Source organism: Myxocyprinus asiaticus, chromosome 25 (assembly GCF_019703515.2).
Source record: "Myxocyprinus asiaticus isolate MX2 ecotype Aquarium Trade chromosome 25, UBuf_Myxa_2, whole genome shotgun sequence".
In the NCBI taxonomy this organism is placed as follows: Eukaryota; Metazoa; Chordata; class Actinopteri; order Cypriniformes; family Catostomidae; genus Myxocyprinus; species Myxocyprinus asiaticus.
Window position 1 is genome coordinate 35,077,067 of NC_059368.1, and position 19,131 is coordinate 35,096,197.

The 19,131-nt window shown below is 37.2% G+C and overlaps 1 protein-coding gene across 2 annotated transcripts; it reads left to right on the forward strand.

The window, feature by feature from the left end:
• Nucleotides 1-2,273: 2,273 nt before the first annotated feature.
• On the forward strand, nucleotides 2,274-8,624 carry znf770 (zinc finger protein 770). Of its 2 annotated transcripts, XM_051655474.1 has the most exons (3): nucleotides 2,274-2,396; nucleotides 2,692-2,858; nucleotides 3,254-8,624. In XM_051655474.1, exon 3 carries the CDS (start codon nucleotides 3,257-3,259, stop codon nucleotides 6,248-6,250), a length of 2,994 nt encoding a protein of 997 aa, XP_051511434.1. In that variant the 5' UTR covers nucleotides 2,274-2,396; nucleotides 2,692-2,858; nucleotides 3,254-3,256; the 3' UTR covers nucleotides 6,251-8,624. The 2 variants fall into 2 exon arrangements, with proteins under 2 accessions (XP_051511434.1, XP_051511433.1); XM_051655473.1 differs by having other exon boundaries at nucleotides 2,692-8,624.
• Nucleotides 8,625-19,131: the final 10,507 nt, after the last annotated feature.

Genomic DNA, 19,131 nt, shown 5'->3' on the forward strand with positions numbered 1-19,131 from the left:
CTCGACACAAGCACAGAAAGAAACAAAGACTGAGAGCCGTCGTCATTAATCTTAGTCAGTGGCCGGTGCTGGCGCAATCTGCATGACCGGGGCAGTGACAAATGCCACTATGTGACTGCAGCGTCCAATCTCTCCAGCTTCATCTCCCGTTAATGTCACATCCATCAGGGCCGAGACGCTTGCGCCATGTCACAGAAAATTAAACTGCTTACAGATAAGGGATAATTGCATGGACATACGTGTGGTGATGGGCGGATTGCCCAAACTGTGCTCTTCTTGTGTGTTACTCCTTTGAAATATGCACACTTTTAAAAATTTAGAGTATATTCAAATGCGCTTTGTGTGATAACACCCTGAATATTAAAATGAAATCTTACAAACAGCAAATGACTTAACTTTAAAATTAAGCATTAAAATTAGCATTATTGTAGGCAATTTTGGATGTTACACAATTACAATTACACACACATATAAAGTATATATACATATATATATATATATATATATATACACACCGATCAACCACAACATTAAAACCACTTGCCTAATATTGTGTAGGTCCCCCTCATGCCGCCAAAACAGCGTCAACCCGCATCTCAGAATAGCGTTATGAGATGCTATTCTTCTCACCACAATTGTACAGAGTGGTTATCTGAGTTACCGTAGACTTTGTCAGTTTAAACCAGTCTGGCCATTCTCTGTTGACCTCTCTCATCAAAAGGGCATTTCCGTCCACAGAACTGCCGCTCACTGGATGTTTTTTGTTTTTGGCACCATTTGGAGTAAATTCTAGAGACTGTTGTGTGTGAAAATCGCAGGAGATCAGCAGTTACAGAAATACTCAAACCAGCCCATCTGGCACCAATAATTATCCATGCGATTATCTAATTAGCCAATTGTGTGGCAGCAGAGCAGTGCATAAAATCATGCATATACAGGTTAGGAGCTTCAGTTAATGTTCACATCAACCATCAGAATGGGGAAAAAATGTGATCTCAGTGATTTGGACCATGGCATGATTATTGATTCCAGACGGGCTGGTTTGAGTATTTCTGTAACTGCTGATCTCCTGGGATTTTCACGCACAACAGTCTCTAGAATTTACTCAGAATGGTGCCAAAAACAAAAACACATCCAGTGAGTGGCAGTTCTGCGGACGGAAATGCCTTGTTGATGAGAGAGGCCAACAGAGAATGGCCAGACGGGTTCGAACTAACAAAGTCTACGGTAACTCAGATAACCGCTCTGTACAATTGTGGTGAGAAGAATATAATCTCAGAATGCTATTCTAAGATGCGGGTTGGTGCTGTTTTGTCGGCACGAGTGGGACCTACACAATATTAGGCTGGTGGTTTTAATGTTGTGGCTGATCGGTGTATATGGATATCGTTATAAGCTAAAGTTAAAGCTATATTTATTTAAAACAAACCATTTCTGCATGTGACAGTGCAAGTTATGGACATTACACAATAGCTCATTATACCCATTAATATTTTTAATATGTTATAAGACGGATAGTGTAAGTTAAATTATCCAATTTATTTAAACCCTATCCACCTTTTGCAGAATGTTACTGTTACTCAGTAGCTGTTATAAAGTTACTCTGCCTTTCATGTTGTAATTCAGCACGCCACTGCTGCACACCACTGCCATCTAGAGTTAATTTAGTTGCCTCACTGTAAATAGAAATACAGTTTTCAATAGCCTCAAGGTTGTCTAGAAAAAAGAAACATACCTATATGAAGTCGTTGAAGAATAATAAAATAATTTTGGAGAATAACATAAAAAAAAATTTAACTGTCCAGTTGCGGAACATAAATTCACGTAGATATGCACAAGTTACTACAATACTTCTGTGGCTACTTGGTATTAGCCACCACTGCCATAAATTTTTTTTTTTTTTTTTTTTTAAAAAACCTTAACATTATTTTGACTTAATGAACAACAACCGAGTTACAAACAGATTCTGAGAGCTCCTGCACTGTTCGAAGGAGGTCCCATATTAATTTATTATGATTTGACAAATGTATTATTAACGTTAGTAGCCAAACCATATAATTTTGATGGAAACTACCATGGTTGATTGTCACCACTGGTTAGGTTATTATATACAAACGAATTCCAGATCTATTTACATATTGAGATATATTATTATTATTAATGTTATTATATTAGTCATCATGATGTGTGATGCCACTGGAGGTCAGCAGTGTGTCTGAGCGCATAGGAACCAGCGATGGGAAAGAACCAACCGGAACAAATTGTTTCCTGACGTCCGTATTTATGTGACGGAACACTGTTTTTATCCGTTTTGGAACAGAAACGTATCCAAAAATTACTATAAATGTAACCATATTTATGGTGTGCTCATGATTTAACTTAACAGAATTTGTGGGGTAAGATTATTATTATTATTCAAATATAAATCAAAGTATAGTTTCATTTGTATCTTTGTTTCAGTGGAAAAAGTTATTAATATGAATAAGAATTCATATCACTTATCAACTGTATGTCATTTTATAAACGTATTACCAACAATTTTATCATTATTTATGGCTATTTTAATTGTGCTAGTGGAATAATTGTAAAAATGTTGACCATGTATAAGTCCTTCACTGATACATGTCAAAAAAGTATATTTGCATTTCCCTTTCATTTTGTTTAATGGTGTCTTCTGATTTAAATGTCCAGGATGCAGGAGATACAGGGGATTCGAAGAGTGTTTTCTTTTCTCACAGCCACGGCCAACCATCTGTGTCATGTTTGACTGAATTTCACTCAAACCTTAAGCAGCATCATCTCGTTCACTCTGGGACGAGGCCCTTCGTCTGTTTAGAGTGCGAACAGTCAGCCATCAGGTTTTATTTTTTATTATTATTATTTTTATTTTATTTTTTATTTTTTATTTTTTGCTTCCACATGTAGCCTAGTTAACTTGCCTGAACTCAAGGGCTGACACTTTACATTGGACACTCTAAACTCAGTGACTCTGAGCAGGTTACATTTCCAGAGAACACTGATACGGCTAATTCCAGATTTGTGGCATAGAGGGCCAGAAATCTGGAATAACTGCAAGTGGACAGTGTATGGTTGCTGCAAACAGCAAAGATGCTCTTACAACCATGTAACATGTGATGGAAAGGTTTTCTTTGAGAACCCCCCACATGATAAAGGCAGTGTTGGAAAAAACATACACTTTTTACTTTTTGAAGACATGCTAAAGAATGGATGTAACATTGATCTTTCTTTGCAGTGCATGAAAATGCTTAACCTTTCAAATGGAATGTCAGCTGACATGTGGCTTGAGCTCAGTCCCATAAAACAGGAGACATCCATCCAAAATGAACAAGAAACCCAATCAGAGAGCGTGACAGACTGTAACACTTCAAGAAATGAAGCTCTGAAAAACATGAAAACACCCCAAAACAACCAGTGTTTAACATGCCTGAAATGTTTTTCTGCACCATCAAAACTTAGACGGCATGTTTTAACTCATACTAATCATAGGCCCTTTGGTTGTAGGTTCTGTGCCAAGACTTTCCGTCAGTTACCCCACCTAAAAGTCCACTTGGCAACTCATTTATCTGAAAGTACAGGCAAAATGTGTCCTGCATTTCAATACAGCCCATGTGGTAGCTCAACTCAACGACTCCAGGAAAACCAAACATTTGGAGAGAAACAAGAACCATGTGTCACAACAGAAAGTGCGGACAATTATGTAAATGTGAATGATTCATTTCCAATACCTCCATGGAATACACAAAGTGTTACTGAGAATTGTAATGGAAAGAAAAGAATTTATGATTGCCCTATTTGCCTTAAACGGTTTGGTGCACCATCCAAATTAAAAAGACACTACCTTATTCACACGGACCAGAGACCCTTTCCGTGTTCCATATGCGGTCATGCTTTCAGGCAACTTTCCAATCTAAAAATACACATCAGAGCTCATACTGACTGTAAGAAGAAAACAGCACCTTTCCAGAGCCATAGATTCAACAGTCTACCTCTACCCGAGTATTCAGTATCCAATTCTGGGCTAAAGCACTCTACATATAATTGCCTTGCCAGAACATTTAGATCTTATGCTCCAAAACATCTTAGTCTCCAACAAAGCAACACATGTTCAACAGATAAACCAAAGTCAGCTGCAACAGACTTGATCAAAACTGAATCTGGCACTGCGAGTATCACAGTCTCCAAATATGTTTCAGAAAGGGGCTTAAAAATGATAAAATATCCACAAGGATATTGGTGCCTCACTTGTTCAAAATGCTTTAAAGCCCCATCAAAGCTCAAGCGTCATATTCTGATCCATACGGGCCAAAAGCCTTTCAAGTGCACAGTGTGCGCCAAAGCTTTCCAACAAAAAGCATACTTGAAAATTCACAAGTGTAAGGCAGAATTTAGAACAGAACCCAATTCCTGTTTGAGGGACGATCAGTATGCACAGAACATCGTCAAGCAGAGCCCTGGTGCTCCGAATGCTGCAGGAGATGTTGTAAAAACTAGACAACAGGGCGATACCATAGTAGACAAAATAAATTCTGTCCACGACGTTAGCTTTTTCGGACCAGAGGTAAGATCTTTTTCATCAGGTTGTACCACAAATGCTGTCACACCTGCTGAGAAGAGAATTCCTCCAACGTCTGAGTCTTCCAAGCTCCTGTGTATGCTTCAACTCAAAAAGAACGGTGGATATCAGTGTAGAATATGCTTGAAGATATTCCGTTTTCCCTCTAAACTAACTCGACATCTGTTCATCCATATGGACATCAAGCCTTACACCTGCAACGTCTGTAGGATGTCATTCAGGCAGCTCTGTCATCTCCAGAGGCACCTTAGGGTGCATATGGCAAAAAGACAAAATCCTCTTAGCTTAGATGAAGACACTGAGAAGTACAGGACCAAATCACCAACACCTGGAGATATTGCAGAGATGTCTGAATCTTTCAATGGGACAAAGAACTGCAAACAGGATGGGAGAAGTATTCTCTTACCTCAGACATTCGACTCAATCTTAACAGAGACCAAAAAGTACCAAAAGCTTGACCAAACTGTCCCCTCACAATCGTTGTTCTTAACAGAGCCATTTGAGTCATGTACCACAGGGATTGAGAGCTCAGAAACGTTAAGAAATGATAAAGTACAGGTCGAAACCTCCAGCCCAATGTACATTAAGCTCAAAGGAAATGGCGTGAATCAGTGCAGTGTCTGTCTGAAGAATTTTCAGTTTCCTTCCAAGCTCGCCAGACATTTTTTGAGCCACACAGGTACTAGACAATTTAAGTGCCATATGTGCTTAAAATCGTTTCGACAGCGGTGCCATTTGCAATGCCACCAGAGTGTACACAAGAAAAGAGGCCAAAATGTAATTGCTGGTAAACACTTGGAACAGCAGAGCATGGTTTCTTTTGGTAATGATGAGATATCTGAAGACCAAGTTTTTGTAGGTGCGGAAGACTTTATTACAGTGCAACAAGATCAGGTTGCGGAGGATATACTATCTCAAAAGATGAATCCTGAGGAATTTCATCAAAGTGGTGGCTGCAGTGATTCAAGTGGTACTAGTAATTTAGAGAATGTTGAGATCAAGTCAGAGGTCATTTTTCGATGCAACGACAAATCCGTTTGTGAGCTTCTGATACATAAAACTGACATATCCATGCTTGTTGAGAAAAGGACATCTGACATTATGCCTTTTGGCAGGGTGAGTGACTGTCCACCCACAACTGACTCTTCTTCTCATTACTGTGCTTCAGAACAGAGCACCGAGGAAGAATGTTCTCGAGACATGGATGATGTTATTGAAGATTGTGCTATTGTGGACACGCACACAGTTAAATATGTCCCTGATAGTTACATGCCTCGTTTGCATCAGTATCAGCAAATTGAACCATCCCAAGTCCCTGGGCTCAAAGACGATGTGGTTCAGGAGCATTTGGACTCCCAGGTTCCTATTGGACGCTTTGTTGAACCACCAAATGACCTCCCCATTTGCCCTGGCTGTAGTCAGTGTTTTCCCACATTAAAGACATTACATGCACATAAATGTGCCATCAAATGCCCTGAAGAGACAATTACGAAATCCCACCAGTGTGACATCTGCTTCAAAGTCTTTGGGGCACCATCCAAACTGAAGAGACACTGTGTTATTCACACAGGCCAGAAGCCTTTCCAGTGCACACAGTGTGTGAAGAGCTTCACACAGTCGAGTAATCTGAAAAGACACATGCTGTCCCACAGTTAAAAGTGTTACCTGAAGATTGGCCTACAGGTATGATCCACCACAAGGGCTTTGACTGTAAATCGGTTTTCACACTAAATTACAGAAACAGCCTGGATCTTTTTGTTCATGTAAAACAAGTAAATTTTTTGTTTGGGTTCACCTTGTGATTTGTGTTCATAGGATGAATTTTTATTTTGTATTTGACAGCAATGTAAAATGTGAATAAACCACAAATTTAATTTGGTCATGACACATCTATTAGTTTTCCAGTTCTGCTTAACATTATGCTAAATAGTAAAAAAAGGAAAATAATAACATTGAAGATGAAAATTTTAATCAAATACATTTCCATCTTTTTAAAATGTTTATGTCCAAGATTATTCCAACCACACTCAAGTTGTAGCAAGGTGTTTGACCATCTCTTTCTAATTTTACAGACATGGTAGCTAAGTCTTGACTCTTTTCTGCCTGTACCTAGTAATAATTTTAATGTTCCAAAATCAGTGGTGTGATGGATATTGAAATTAAAGTGTGGTTTAATTTGTAGTATTTCCATTTATATCCACTAGATGGTACAATATGCTATTTTATTATCAGAGTAATGGAAAATTATGGAGCACTGTAAATGTATACAGCACTAAATTATACATCAGTATGGCATTTACAACTTTATCAGATTCTCCAAAAATATATGGTTAAAATAAACGCTATATGATCACCAAAACTGAATTTCATTTTCCTTTAGAAACACATGAATTTAAATTCATGTGAAACACATAGCTTTTTTGAGTCCTCAGTTCACCTCAATACAGGTCATGTGAGTTTAGGCTTTGCCTATCTATCATAGCAACCTTCTCTGTTGTCAGAGTTCAAATGAGAAAGTGGGGGAAAATTTAACCAAACATTTTCTGGAATAAGAAGTGTTTGATTATTCATTTACATATTTTACCACAGCAAAACAAAGTCCAATCACAGTAATACACATATTGTAACAGAACAGCACTCAGTACCTGTTCACTTTATCGAAGTTTAATAAGTGTCTGATGTACCGAGGAACAAATTAATCTCAAAGGGCACACTGAGCTCTTCTATGTCAAGTATGAACTTCATATATTAAACTCTAATTGGTTCTGTAATTAAAAATACAACATTTTATTGTATTTAACTGTTGTTGTATATTTTTTTGCATGTTTTATTGTAAGTTATCATAAGTCCATAAGAATGTATACATTCCATCAATTCCATTCCACAGTTTATCTTTGTTTTCACTCTTGAAGATCCAAGTTTATTTGGACCAAAGAGATGACCGTTTATGCCCAAAGTGCTTTGAAAAGCATTTTATTTTTATTTTTTTTTACTTTTATTTAACCAGTAACAAATCACATGAAAACAGTATTCACATTTACAACAACGGCTGGGCCTTTTTCTTTCTTTTTAACAACAAATCTGTCTTGTCCTTGCGTCACAAAACTCACTAAAGTGATATGGTGTATGCAAAATGTATGCAAATACATAACAAATTAAGATAATGCTCATTCAAAATAACCACTTCAGAAAAGTGTGCATCTTTTACTTTACATTTCAGTCACATTTGGCATTTCATAACTTCTGAAGTATTTGAGAAATTGAGAAATGGGGGCAGTTAGCTCTTGCAAAAAGGGGCTTTTTACCCCAAATACTGCTCTTTCACTTATTGGACACACTGTAAAAAATGTCTGTAATTTTAATGGTAAAAGACTGTAAAAATGCTACAGAAATAAAATGTTAATTGATTAACAAATATTAACTGTAAAATATACAGTAAATGTTTTTTTATATATTTTAAAAGACAATGCAGTAGTTTTTACAATAAAATGTTGTATTGTTTTAGTAAGATTTTCCTGTATACTTAATGGTAAGAATTTACATTGTTTAACAAGAGAGTACATGTACTTTTTACAGTAAATTATTGTTAAAATTACAGTAAAAAACAATAATTTGGTGTTCCCACAGTTCCCTGCATGACCATTACATTTTTCATTATCTTTTATGGAAATAGTTAAGTTTCTTATTTTTAATATCAGTTACATACATTGGGGTGTTCTGTTTTATATTTGATGTAGTTTAGTTCATGTTTACTGCATTATGTTAATTTCACATGTGTTACCCTGATGGTGTTTAGTGTTTGTGTGAGTGACACTGAGCACTGTCTCTACATCGTTATTGGTCATTGCTTCATGTCATCATGTGCACTTCTGTAATTAGTATGGTGATTAACAATACCTTATAAAATAAAAAGCAGATTTTTACAGTTTCAGAAGTTAATATCAAGTGTATGACTGTTTTTTTCTTTTTTTGTTGTTTGTTTGTTTGTTTTTTATGTCAATTTAACAGATTTTTTTTTTTTTACAGTGCCATCATGGTCATATAATTAACAACAGTTTTAAACTGTAAAATGTACTTTTTTTTTTTTTTTTTTTTTTTTTTTTTTTTTGTGTGTGTGTGTGTAAAAAAACAGGTTATTGTAAAACTTTTTAAGTACTTTGAAAAAAACTGAATTTGACAAATAAATATTTTGTCTCAAGAAGAAATATATATATATACACACACACACACACACACACACACAACACACTAGGTAACACTTTACAATAAGGTTCCATTCGTTAACATGATTAGTTAATGCATTAGGTATCATGAACAAACATTTAACAGTATATTTTTACAGCATTTATTAATCTTTGTTAATGTTAGGTAAAATACAACTGTTCCTTGTTTGTTCATGTTAGTTCATAGTGCATTAACTTATGTTAACAAATACAACTTTTAATTTAAAAAATGTATTAGTATACATACAAATTAATATTAACTAAGATTAGTAAATGCTTAAGTATTGTTCATTGTTCATTCACTAATGTTACCAAATGGAACCTTTTTGTAAAGTGTTACTTATATTTACTGTATATGAAAATGTCATGGATTCTCTCACTAGATGTAATGATTCAAAATCAGCCTTTAGACTTTGCACGCGATGACCTCATGGAACAGGGAAATGTTGTAGTTCATAGTGACAAACAGGTGTTTAGGAAAGTGCTACTGTATTTTTGCTTCTTTTTAGTGTTTTGGGAGAAAATTAAATCAAAAGTGCCTTTTATTTCCTTTAGTCGTTGTACCGTATTCATTCTGTGTAAAAACATTATTTTTCACAGGGTATAATAAACTTGACATTTCTTATCACATATCACAGACCTGTTGTGGCGCAGTTCACACTCGCCGTATCAAGCTTGACGGAATCAAGTAATATTTTAGGTCACTCACAGATTAAGCTTGTTCTCATCATTTACATATCTCTTGAGGTTGACACAAGGTCTAATCCAATGAAATGTCTTTATCGGGTATGAGGACTCCGATAGGATCATCAAGTCATTTAGGTCAAATACATTGTTAAATGTCCGCTAATGATGTGTAGAGGTGAAGGGATTTAGTTTATTCCAACAAATACATCCACACCACCACAAATGCAATTTGTTCAGCTGCCATAATTTCATCGTTCGGTAGGGATATCCTTTTCTGCTCTTTAATACATGACCCAGACCAGTGAATAGATATTGTCCTGCCAAGCAGATAAACATTTAACATGCAACACACAACTGGCAGGTCACTAGAGCAACAACAAATGGTTTCAAACACTAATACCCGCAGATTCAGCTTTTGGTATTTCCAAATAGAGTGCTTTTGTTTTTAAGACAAATTCTTGTAATAATTCTTAGCTGTAAAACAGTATCAAAATGTAGTAGTATTAAAGTACAATATTTCTAGTCATAAAGCAATAATATGATTATTAATTATTTTTTCTGACATTCTCAGATCAAGCTGGGATAACATGGATCATAGCGTTTTAAAAAACTTTGATCAAGTTTCAGAGTATGCCTGCTGGAGTGCATGCTCTTGTTAACATAAAAGGGGCACATATAAAAAAATTCTGAAGCTCATGTACATTTTTCATCCTTTTATTCAAATTGTTGCTAATAATACAAGTTTAATCAAATTATAAAAGAGTACAAAATAGAAGCACTTTCACCAGTGGACTCCAGACTTTCCACCCCACTATATGTGCATCAACTGTCCAACTCATCTGAAAGTGTGCATCAGTGCAAACAGAATGAAAGACCAGGATCTATTTTAGAAGAAACAACTGTCACTGATGGTCAGTTGGGCCCATTTCTCAGTCTCTTCTATAACTGAAGTCATCAGCTAAATGTGGTAAACCTCATACTTTCCTGTACAAGTCCCTATGAAAAAAGTCCTTTCATTAAACCCAAGTTCATGTTCAGCTAAAATCTCTAGAGCTCGTTTTCAATGTTTGCTTTTGCAGACAGGTTCAACTGCTCCATGGATCTCCTTTCAAATCCCCCTATCCCCTTTCATTCCAACAATGGCAGCTCAGTGCCAATAAGACTGTTCCAAAATAACCCCAGACAGCGAGCGTGAGAGCTGTACGTTTTTATTATGAGTCTGTAAAAGATGTCAGGCGAGTAAACCTCTCAGCGGGACTCTGCCACACTCGGTTTAAGAAGCGGTGACAATGTCAATCTTCCTGCAGGCAACAGGATTGCAGTGCTTTAATTTTCTTTAAGTAAGCCCAGTCATATAGATCAGAAGCCATTCTTTGATGGAAACAATAAAACTGCAAATTGCTATTAGTTCAATGACTGCCTGGCCATTTTAATTTTCTGAAGAATATGTCAGTGGTGCTTTCCCATGCAAAACTCACCACCACCATAAGAGGGTTGGAAAGGCATCTCTTTTTTGTGCATTGCTATGCCATTGCTAGGATGTTTTCTTGGTGTTTTAGCATGTTGCTATACGCATTACTTTGCCGTTGCTAAGGTGTTCTGAGCGTTTTTAGTGTATTGTAATTGCTAAGGTGTTGTTGGTGTTTTTAGCACATTGCTATGCAGTTCATGGGGTGTTCTGGGTGTTTTAGCACATTACTATGCAGTCCTAGGGTGTTCTGGGTGTTTTTAGCGCATTGCTCTGCTGTTGCTCGGGTGTTTTTAGTGCATTGCTCTGCAGTTGCTAGGGTGTTGTAGCCATTTTAGCACATTGCTCTGCAGTTGCTAGGGTGTTTTGAGTGTTTTTAGCACATTTCTATGCAGTTTTTAGGGTGTTCTGTGTTTTTAGTGCATTGCAATGCTAGGGTGTTCTGTGTGTTTTAGCGCATTGCTAGAGTGTTCTGGGCATTGTAGCGCATTGCTATATAGTTGCCAAGGTGTTGTGGATGTTTTTAGCACATTGCTATGCAGTTGCTGGGGTGTTCTGGGTGTTTTTAGCACATTGCTAGGTAATTGCTAAGGTATTGTGGGTGTTTTTAGCACATTGCTATGCAGTTGCTAGGGTGTTCTGGGTGTTTTAGCACATTGCTATGCAGTTGCTAGGGTGTTCTGGGTGTTTTTAGCACATTGCTAGGTAATTGCTAAGGTATTGTGGGTGTTTTTAGCACATTGCTATGCAGTTGCAAGGGTGTTCTGGGTGTTTTAGCACATTGCTATGCAGTTGCTGGGGTGTTCTGGGTGTTTATAGCACATTGCTATGTAGTTCCTATGGTGTTCTGGGTGTTTTAGCACATTGCTATGTAATTGCTAAAATGTTCTGGGTGTTTTTAGCGCATTGCAATGCAGTTACTCGGGTGTTCTGGTTGATTTTAGCACATTGCTATGCAGTTGTTGGGGTGTTCTGGGTGTTGTAGCGCATTGCTACAGTATGCAGTTGCTACAGTGTTCTGGGTGTTTTTAGTGCATTGCTATGCAGTTGTTAAGGTGTTCTGGGTGTTTTTAACGCATTGCTATGCTGCGAGGGTGTTTTGGCCATTTTAGCGCATTGCTCTGCAGCTGTTAGGGTGCTCTAGGAGTTTTTAGGGCGTTGCTATGCTGCTAGGGTGTTCTGGGTATTGTAGCGCATTGCTTTGCGGTTTCTCGGGTGTCTTGGGAGTTTGTAGCAAATTGCTATGCAGTTGCAAAGGTGTTGTCTGTGTTTAAGCACATTGCTATGAAGTTGCTAGGGTGTTCTGGGTGGCTGATTGGCTGATTGGGCCTTGCTAGGTGGTTACTAGGGTGCTATGGGTGGTTAATTGGAACTTGCTGGTTGCTAGGGCATTTTAGATGGTTGTTAGGTGGTTGCTCTCTGGACAAAGTCAAAAGAGCCAACACCCCAGTCTCTTTTATGTTCTTGTCCCCTGATATGGCTCAGGATCCTTCTTCAATGGGATGTTTTCACCAGGTAACAATATTCAATAGGTAGCAGGCACCAGTAATAATGTAGTGTTTACATATAGAGAAAGAATGTAGACACTTGTTTAGGCATCCCTTTTAAAGTTGGACTTACACATCTTTATTTGTCAATTCCTGATCCAGTCATTATGAAGCCATCATCATGAAATGAGCGACATGATCCCATCAGTTATGTTATAATGCCTGCTCTCTGCAGCCAGCCAAAGAAACATATCTCCCCTCTGGATTGGCACCATATAAAGGTGCTTCTCCCACTACCTTACTCCACATCCGCTGTGACCTTGTCCCTATTCTGAAGACTCTCACCCCCAGCCAAGCCCGGGATGAAGTTACACTCGTAGGCATTCCAGTGGTCTGAAGCCACAAAGGTCTTTCTCAGCCAAAGCCCCCTGAGTCCATCTGCTGGCCCTAAGCTGTGTGTTTGTGTTGGTGGTATTAATAGAAGGTTAAGTGTGTGATGATGAGGGAGCCAATCTTTGGAGCAGGGGTGAGAATGAAAGGCATCTGTGATGGGAGGATATTTTGGCGAGGCCAGGCCAGGGTCTTTCACTTCAGCTGAGGTGGTTCTTGTTTCAAGGCCGTCTCCTCCTCAAAGCAAAGATACCCTACACCAATAGAATTGACATAATATGACTCAGCTCCTCAACATCACTGAAGACCATAGTGGGTCAGGTATTCAAGACTGGGTGGTCATACATTTGTTTGGATCTGTGAGCTTTATAACTGTTAGCTGATTGGTTGTTTGTATTAATGTTTTATAATTATTTCAATTATAATTGTAATTCATGGATCTCAAATATAAAGAATTTTATAATTAGTGGTGCTTGCCAAGGCAAGGATGACTATTTTTATTGCTCATACATAGTTAGGTATTTGAACAAACCCCTAACCCTACTATCCCAAATTCTGTCATAACTCATTCACCCTTATGTCATTCCAAACCTATATGACTAAATATTTCAGTCCATCTTTTCAAAACAATGACAGTTAATAGTGACTAGTGTTAAAATTATGTCAGAGCTCTTGGGGCCATTGTCACTAACACCCTGTCTCCACCAGACGCAAGAGGTGTGATACGACAAAAGTGTATCACTCGCATTATAATCATTGATGCTGTCTACACTGGATGCGTAAGTCACATTGCACCGACAGTAAATGCCCATTTTGGGCTGCATGCGCTGGTGCTACTCCTGTCAAAAAGACAAATAAAAGGCTTAGAACATTCGTTTCGATGCGTTCAGTGTAGACAGCCTCAAGCTGTTGCGGCGCGGCATGATGACATCGCTTGCGTCCAGTGTAGACAGGGTGTCAGTCATCATCTGTAAATTCCTTTAGAAAACTGATTTGTTTTGAAAATTCAAAACAGCACTTGGCCATGTTTAGAATTTTCAGACATTAGAATTTTGTATGAAAACTGGGACAGGTAATGGGCAAGATAGCACTGTGTCAGCTCAATAATTTGGCAAAAAATCCCCCTAAATTCAAAATGTAGTGGAAAAAAGTAACATTTTGCAATATTTGATGAAGTTCATAATATTCCATTAAAGTCCTAGTTATTTATATATGCAACAACGTAGTAACCATCTAGAACAACCTAGCAACGTCCTAGTAACCACCCAGAACAAACTAGAATCATGGCGGCAAGTTTTGCAAGGACAAGGACCACTCAGATTTTCATCAGAATATGTAAAAATATAGTGTATGGTTTTATAATCTTCTGTCATGTGTGAAGGTTGAGGGGATTGTGAATTATAAAGGCTTTTTGCAGTAACAGCCTTTCAAGGGACCATTGTGTGTGTGGTCTAGGCACTTCATAGGAAAAAATTGTCACCATTTTGAGGACCTGTATACAAACAACAAGCTGGGCACCTCTTAAGTCTTGTGGTTTTACGGTGCATGATACTCTGCTTAGGGTGGACAGGTGTGTGTGTGTTAAGATGGAGGCTGGAACTTAATATGAAGGATGCCCTCCTGCCTCTGTCACTCTACAAACACCCCAGCAGCTGTTCTTTAAGTGGCCCTCCCCCTAAACACACACACACAAACCTTGTCAAACTGAAAGCTACAGGAAGCACCAGGGAGCTGATGTCTATGGAACATTTGTTCCACCTTGTTTTAGGTCCTTCACAAATGATAGCAGATAAATCAACACCTAGACAAGGATTTTTGAGCTCAATTGTGTTTTAAAAACAAACCCAGGACCAATGCTCTTGGCCAAACACTTCTGCTGTTAAAAAAAATGAAAAATAAATAAAGAAGAAGAAGAACAAACTGAGATGTCTGGAGTCTCCAACCCTGATAAAACGAGCAGTATTGTACTTGTGTATGGAAAATTTGACTTCAAATGGTTTCGAAATTAACATACTTAAATATTTGGGGCTGATTTAAATGTTCATGTCTGAATGTTTTAATCATCTGCAGTGACACATATATTTGCTTACGTAAAGGAAAAGCTTACATGAAGGAAAAGCGTATCTATTTTATCCAAGTGAGAGAGAGAGAAGGTGTTGATAGGTTATTCCACTAATGCTTGGATGAGTCCAGCTTTCTACACATTGAAAGAGATCACAACAAGCGCTTGGATTCAACATTCCACACTTCACAACTGTATGAAATGTCTGACTCTCACCCAGCCTCAATTTGAGATTACATTTGACACAGATCATATAATTCCCCATCCATCAACTATTATCATATATTATCATCATTTTTATATATATATATATACACACACACACACAGTATATACTGTATACAGTATAACCTTAAATATATAATACTATTCACTTAAAAATTATTTGGATGTTTAAGATGAACTTAAAATATATTTTTATTAAAAATTACTCAATTCAATTTGATGGAATTTTGTTGTGAAATTGCGTAAATCCTTTTGTGTGTGTGTGTGTGTGTGTGTGTGTGTGTGTGTGTGTAACAATTATTTTTACTGCATTTATTAATCTACGTTAATGTCAATTTATCAAAATGCTGTTGTTCATTGTTTATGTTAGTTCATATTGCATTATATAATGTTAACCTATACAACTTTTTATTTAAAAAAAATGTATTAGTATATGTAGAAATTAAAATGAACAAATGCTGTACAAGTATTGTTCATTATAGTTAATGTTAACTACTGTATTAACTAATGTTAACAAATTCAGATAAAAACCATATTGCAAAATGTTACCATGGTAACCAAGATTAAAAAGTGCTTTATTCACTCTTAAAAAGAAAAGTTCTTTTTCAGTATATATGGTTTCATGAAGAACCTTCCATGGAACCATTGCGCAAAAGATTCTTTGTTGGTTTCTTCAAATTATACTTTTTATAACCTTTCAGTCAAACGTTCTTTAGGCCATCAAAAACGGTTCTTCTGTGGCATTGCTGCGAAAAAGCCCTTATGGAACCGTTATTTTAAAACATTGTTCGTTTTAAGTTAATGTTAACTAATTTAGTTAACTCATGTGAACAAATATAACCTTGTGTTAAAGGGTTACTGTTTTTTTGTTTTCCTGTCTGATGTTGCATTGTACCCTTGAATGTCTAAATGTACAGATGACATGAATACAGCTGAGGCTAACAGGACTTATTGAATATCAATTCAATATCAATGAATACTGTTGGTCATTTAGTGCGTATGACGAATGATGTTAAAGGTTAGTGGTACACAATAACACTCCTCTACAAAGACACATCGCATCACAGTTATGTAATCACATAGCTATTTATACAATGTGAGCAACAGAGTCAAAACTGTAAGTAGACATAGTATTGGATATCTGATTATCCCTTTTCTGAAACCATGTGAATGCACCAATCAATTAATTTCAACAAATCGTGTTACAGAGAGGGGCACAGAAGATCTTCCCGGCAACAAGCAACATATCTTGTGACAAGACCAGAAGATATACATCCATAACTATCCAGAGAATGTGACCCTAGAATAATAATGTTTCTCTGCCCAATGGAAACCACAGCTCATCTGAAGACTTATGGCCTTGAGGCTTCCTTAGAAAACAACTTATAAGCACAAGACTTCTTTAAAGGGTTAAAGGACATATCACCCAAATTACCAAAAGAAGATGTGACAGAAACATTTGCATATCCTTTAAAAATTAGCTACTGTAGACAAATGTTGTGAACAAATGATTACTGTAATTTTGAGGAGACCATGCGGAGATGCCTTCATCGTGAAAGTTAAACAGTTTTGAAGAGTGAGTAGATTATTGGGTTTCTTATGAAGAGCTGTGGGTAAAACTGCTAGATTAAGCACAACTGCTGGGCCCTAACAGGCTGTTTTGGTGCTAAAAGGGATTAAAGTTTACTGTAAGTTCAAAGCGAGTGTATTGCAGAGGAAAGCAATTTGTGAATACTTAATTTTCTGATGACACTCCGCTGCCAAAGTCTCACAGATATGAAAAATATTTTTGATGATTACACACTTTTTTGAAGCCCTTTTATTTCTGGGAAATCATTCTAAATATACACTTCCAAACACTGAAATTTTTTCATTTGTGTGTATTGAGCAAATATCAAGGTTATTTTTGTAGTGCTAAAATCACTCTTAACACAGTTCACATAGAGGAAACCTTAAGCCCCTGCCAGCTAACAGATGCTCAGACAGAGAATGTTGGGGATTATGCAAAAATCAGCACGTTACATCACTCAGTTGGGTCACATGAAATTAACATTGTAAGTGGGAACAGTCATTACTGGGAGACTCTGTACTACAAATGAACACTGTAGGGGAGGTGAACTGAGCGGGATGACAATGCCACAACTCAGCAATTTGGGGTTCAATACTTCAATACAGTGCACACCAGCTGTGCTCAGTCTGACTTCCACATTCCCTATTTAAAGGGATAGTTCAACCAAAAATGTCAATTTGCTCATCATTTACTCATCCTCATGCCATCCCAGATGTATGAATTTCTTTCTTCTGCTGAACACAAACTAAGATTTTTAGAAGAGTATCTCAGCTCTGTAGGTCCTCACAATGCAAATGAATGGGTGCCCAAATTTTGAAGCTCCAAAAGCACATAAAGGCAGCATAAAAGTAATCCAAATGGCTCGAGTGGTTAAATCCATGTCTTCAGAAGCGATTTGATAGGTGTGGGTGAGAAACAGATCGATATTTAAGACTTTTTTTACTATAAATCTCCACTTTCACTCTCACATTCTTCTTCTTTTGTTTCTAGTGATTCACATTCTTTGTGCATATCACCATCTACTGGGCAGGGTGGAGAATTTATAGTAAAAAAGGACTTAAATATTTATCTGTTTCTCACCCACACCTATCATATCGCTTCTGAAGACATGGATTTTAACCACTCCAGTTGTATGGATTACTTTTATGCTGCCTTTATGTGCTTTTCTGAGCTTTAAAATATTGGCCACCATTCACTTGCATTGTATGGACCTACAGAGCTGAAATATTCTTCTACAAATCTTTGTTTGTGTTCAGCAGAAGAAAGAAAGTCAAACACATCTGGTATGGAATGTGGGTGAGAAAATCATGAGAGAATTTTCATTTTTGGGTGAACTATTCCTTTAACAAACCAATATTCTCATTGTATTAACTGTGTTAGCCTAAGGGAGTTGGGTCTTTAATGACTTAGTTTTTCGAAAGACTTGGTTTTTCAAGGGAGCTAATGTGGCTCCTCTCCAATCAAACTGGCCTATAACAAACAGGACAGCTCCCTATATAATAAAGTTCATCCAAATCATTGGCTCTAAAAGGGTGATGATACTCATATGAGGCCAAATAAAAACTCATTAATACTCTTGATATACAGTGCCAGTCTGGTACACGTAATCAAGCAGACAGATAACCCTACATCAGTTTTGCACTCTGCCCTTCATCTCGCTAAAGCTCAAATGTTTTAGCTATGATATAAATGGAGACAAATTCCAGGGAAGTGTCAGATGAAAGGGTGGCAGCGAATGGGGGATGGATGGGTGTCCTGTCTTGTCTATTGTGTCTTCATGAGTTCACACTGCACACTCAAATTGAATTGAAAAGTCAAAATTGTAAATAAATCTAACTAAATCAATCAACCTGAAAAAATTATGTTACACCAATGAAAGTATTTTTTATACTTTAGATCAAGTAGAAACAGATCCTTGAGGTAGCAATTTCAAAGTTATCACTTTTTTCATTGTTAAAGTTGAAAAGTTTTATTAAAGTTCTAAACTGTATATTATTTCATAGCATTTTCTTTGATTTGACAGGTGATCTGTTTTTGACTGAATAATAATTTCTAATAAGCTCATCAATATAGTTATATTCATCCAACATATATATATAAATATATATATATATATATATATATATATATATGTATGTATGTATGTATGTATGTATGTATATTTGTGTCAGACATGCACATTTGAGGGAAAACTTAAATTTGATCATATTTCAAGGTGATTAGTTGTGACGCTGACACGGTCTCTTCCCATACATGGTCGTGGGACCGAATGCCTCGCAGGGGTCTCTCTTCTGCGCACCCTTCCATTCATGGCCACTCCACTGTTAATGGCGCTGGGGGAACCAAATAAGGAGAGGGATGTCCAGCGGGCGCCGGGCCACTTGTGGAGTAGGCTATAAATTGGCGTCGGCTCAAGGCTCTCTCT

Coding starts and splice junctions, on each gene's coding strand:
- znf770 (XM_051655473.1), top strand. CDS start 3,215: ATGCTAAAGAATGGATGTAACATTGATCTTTCTTTGCAGTGCATGAAA.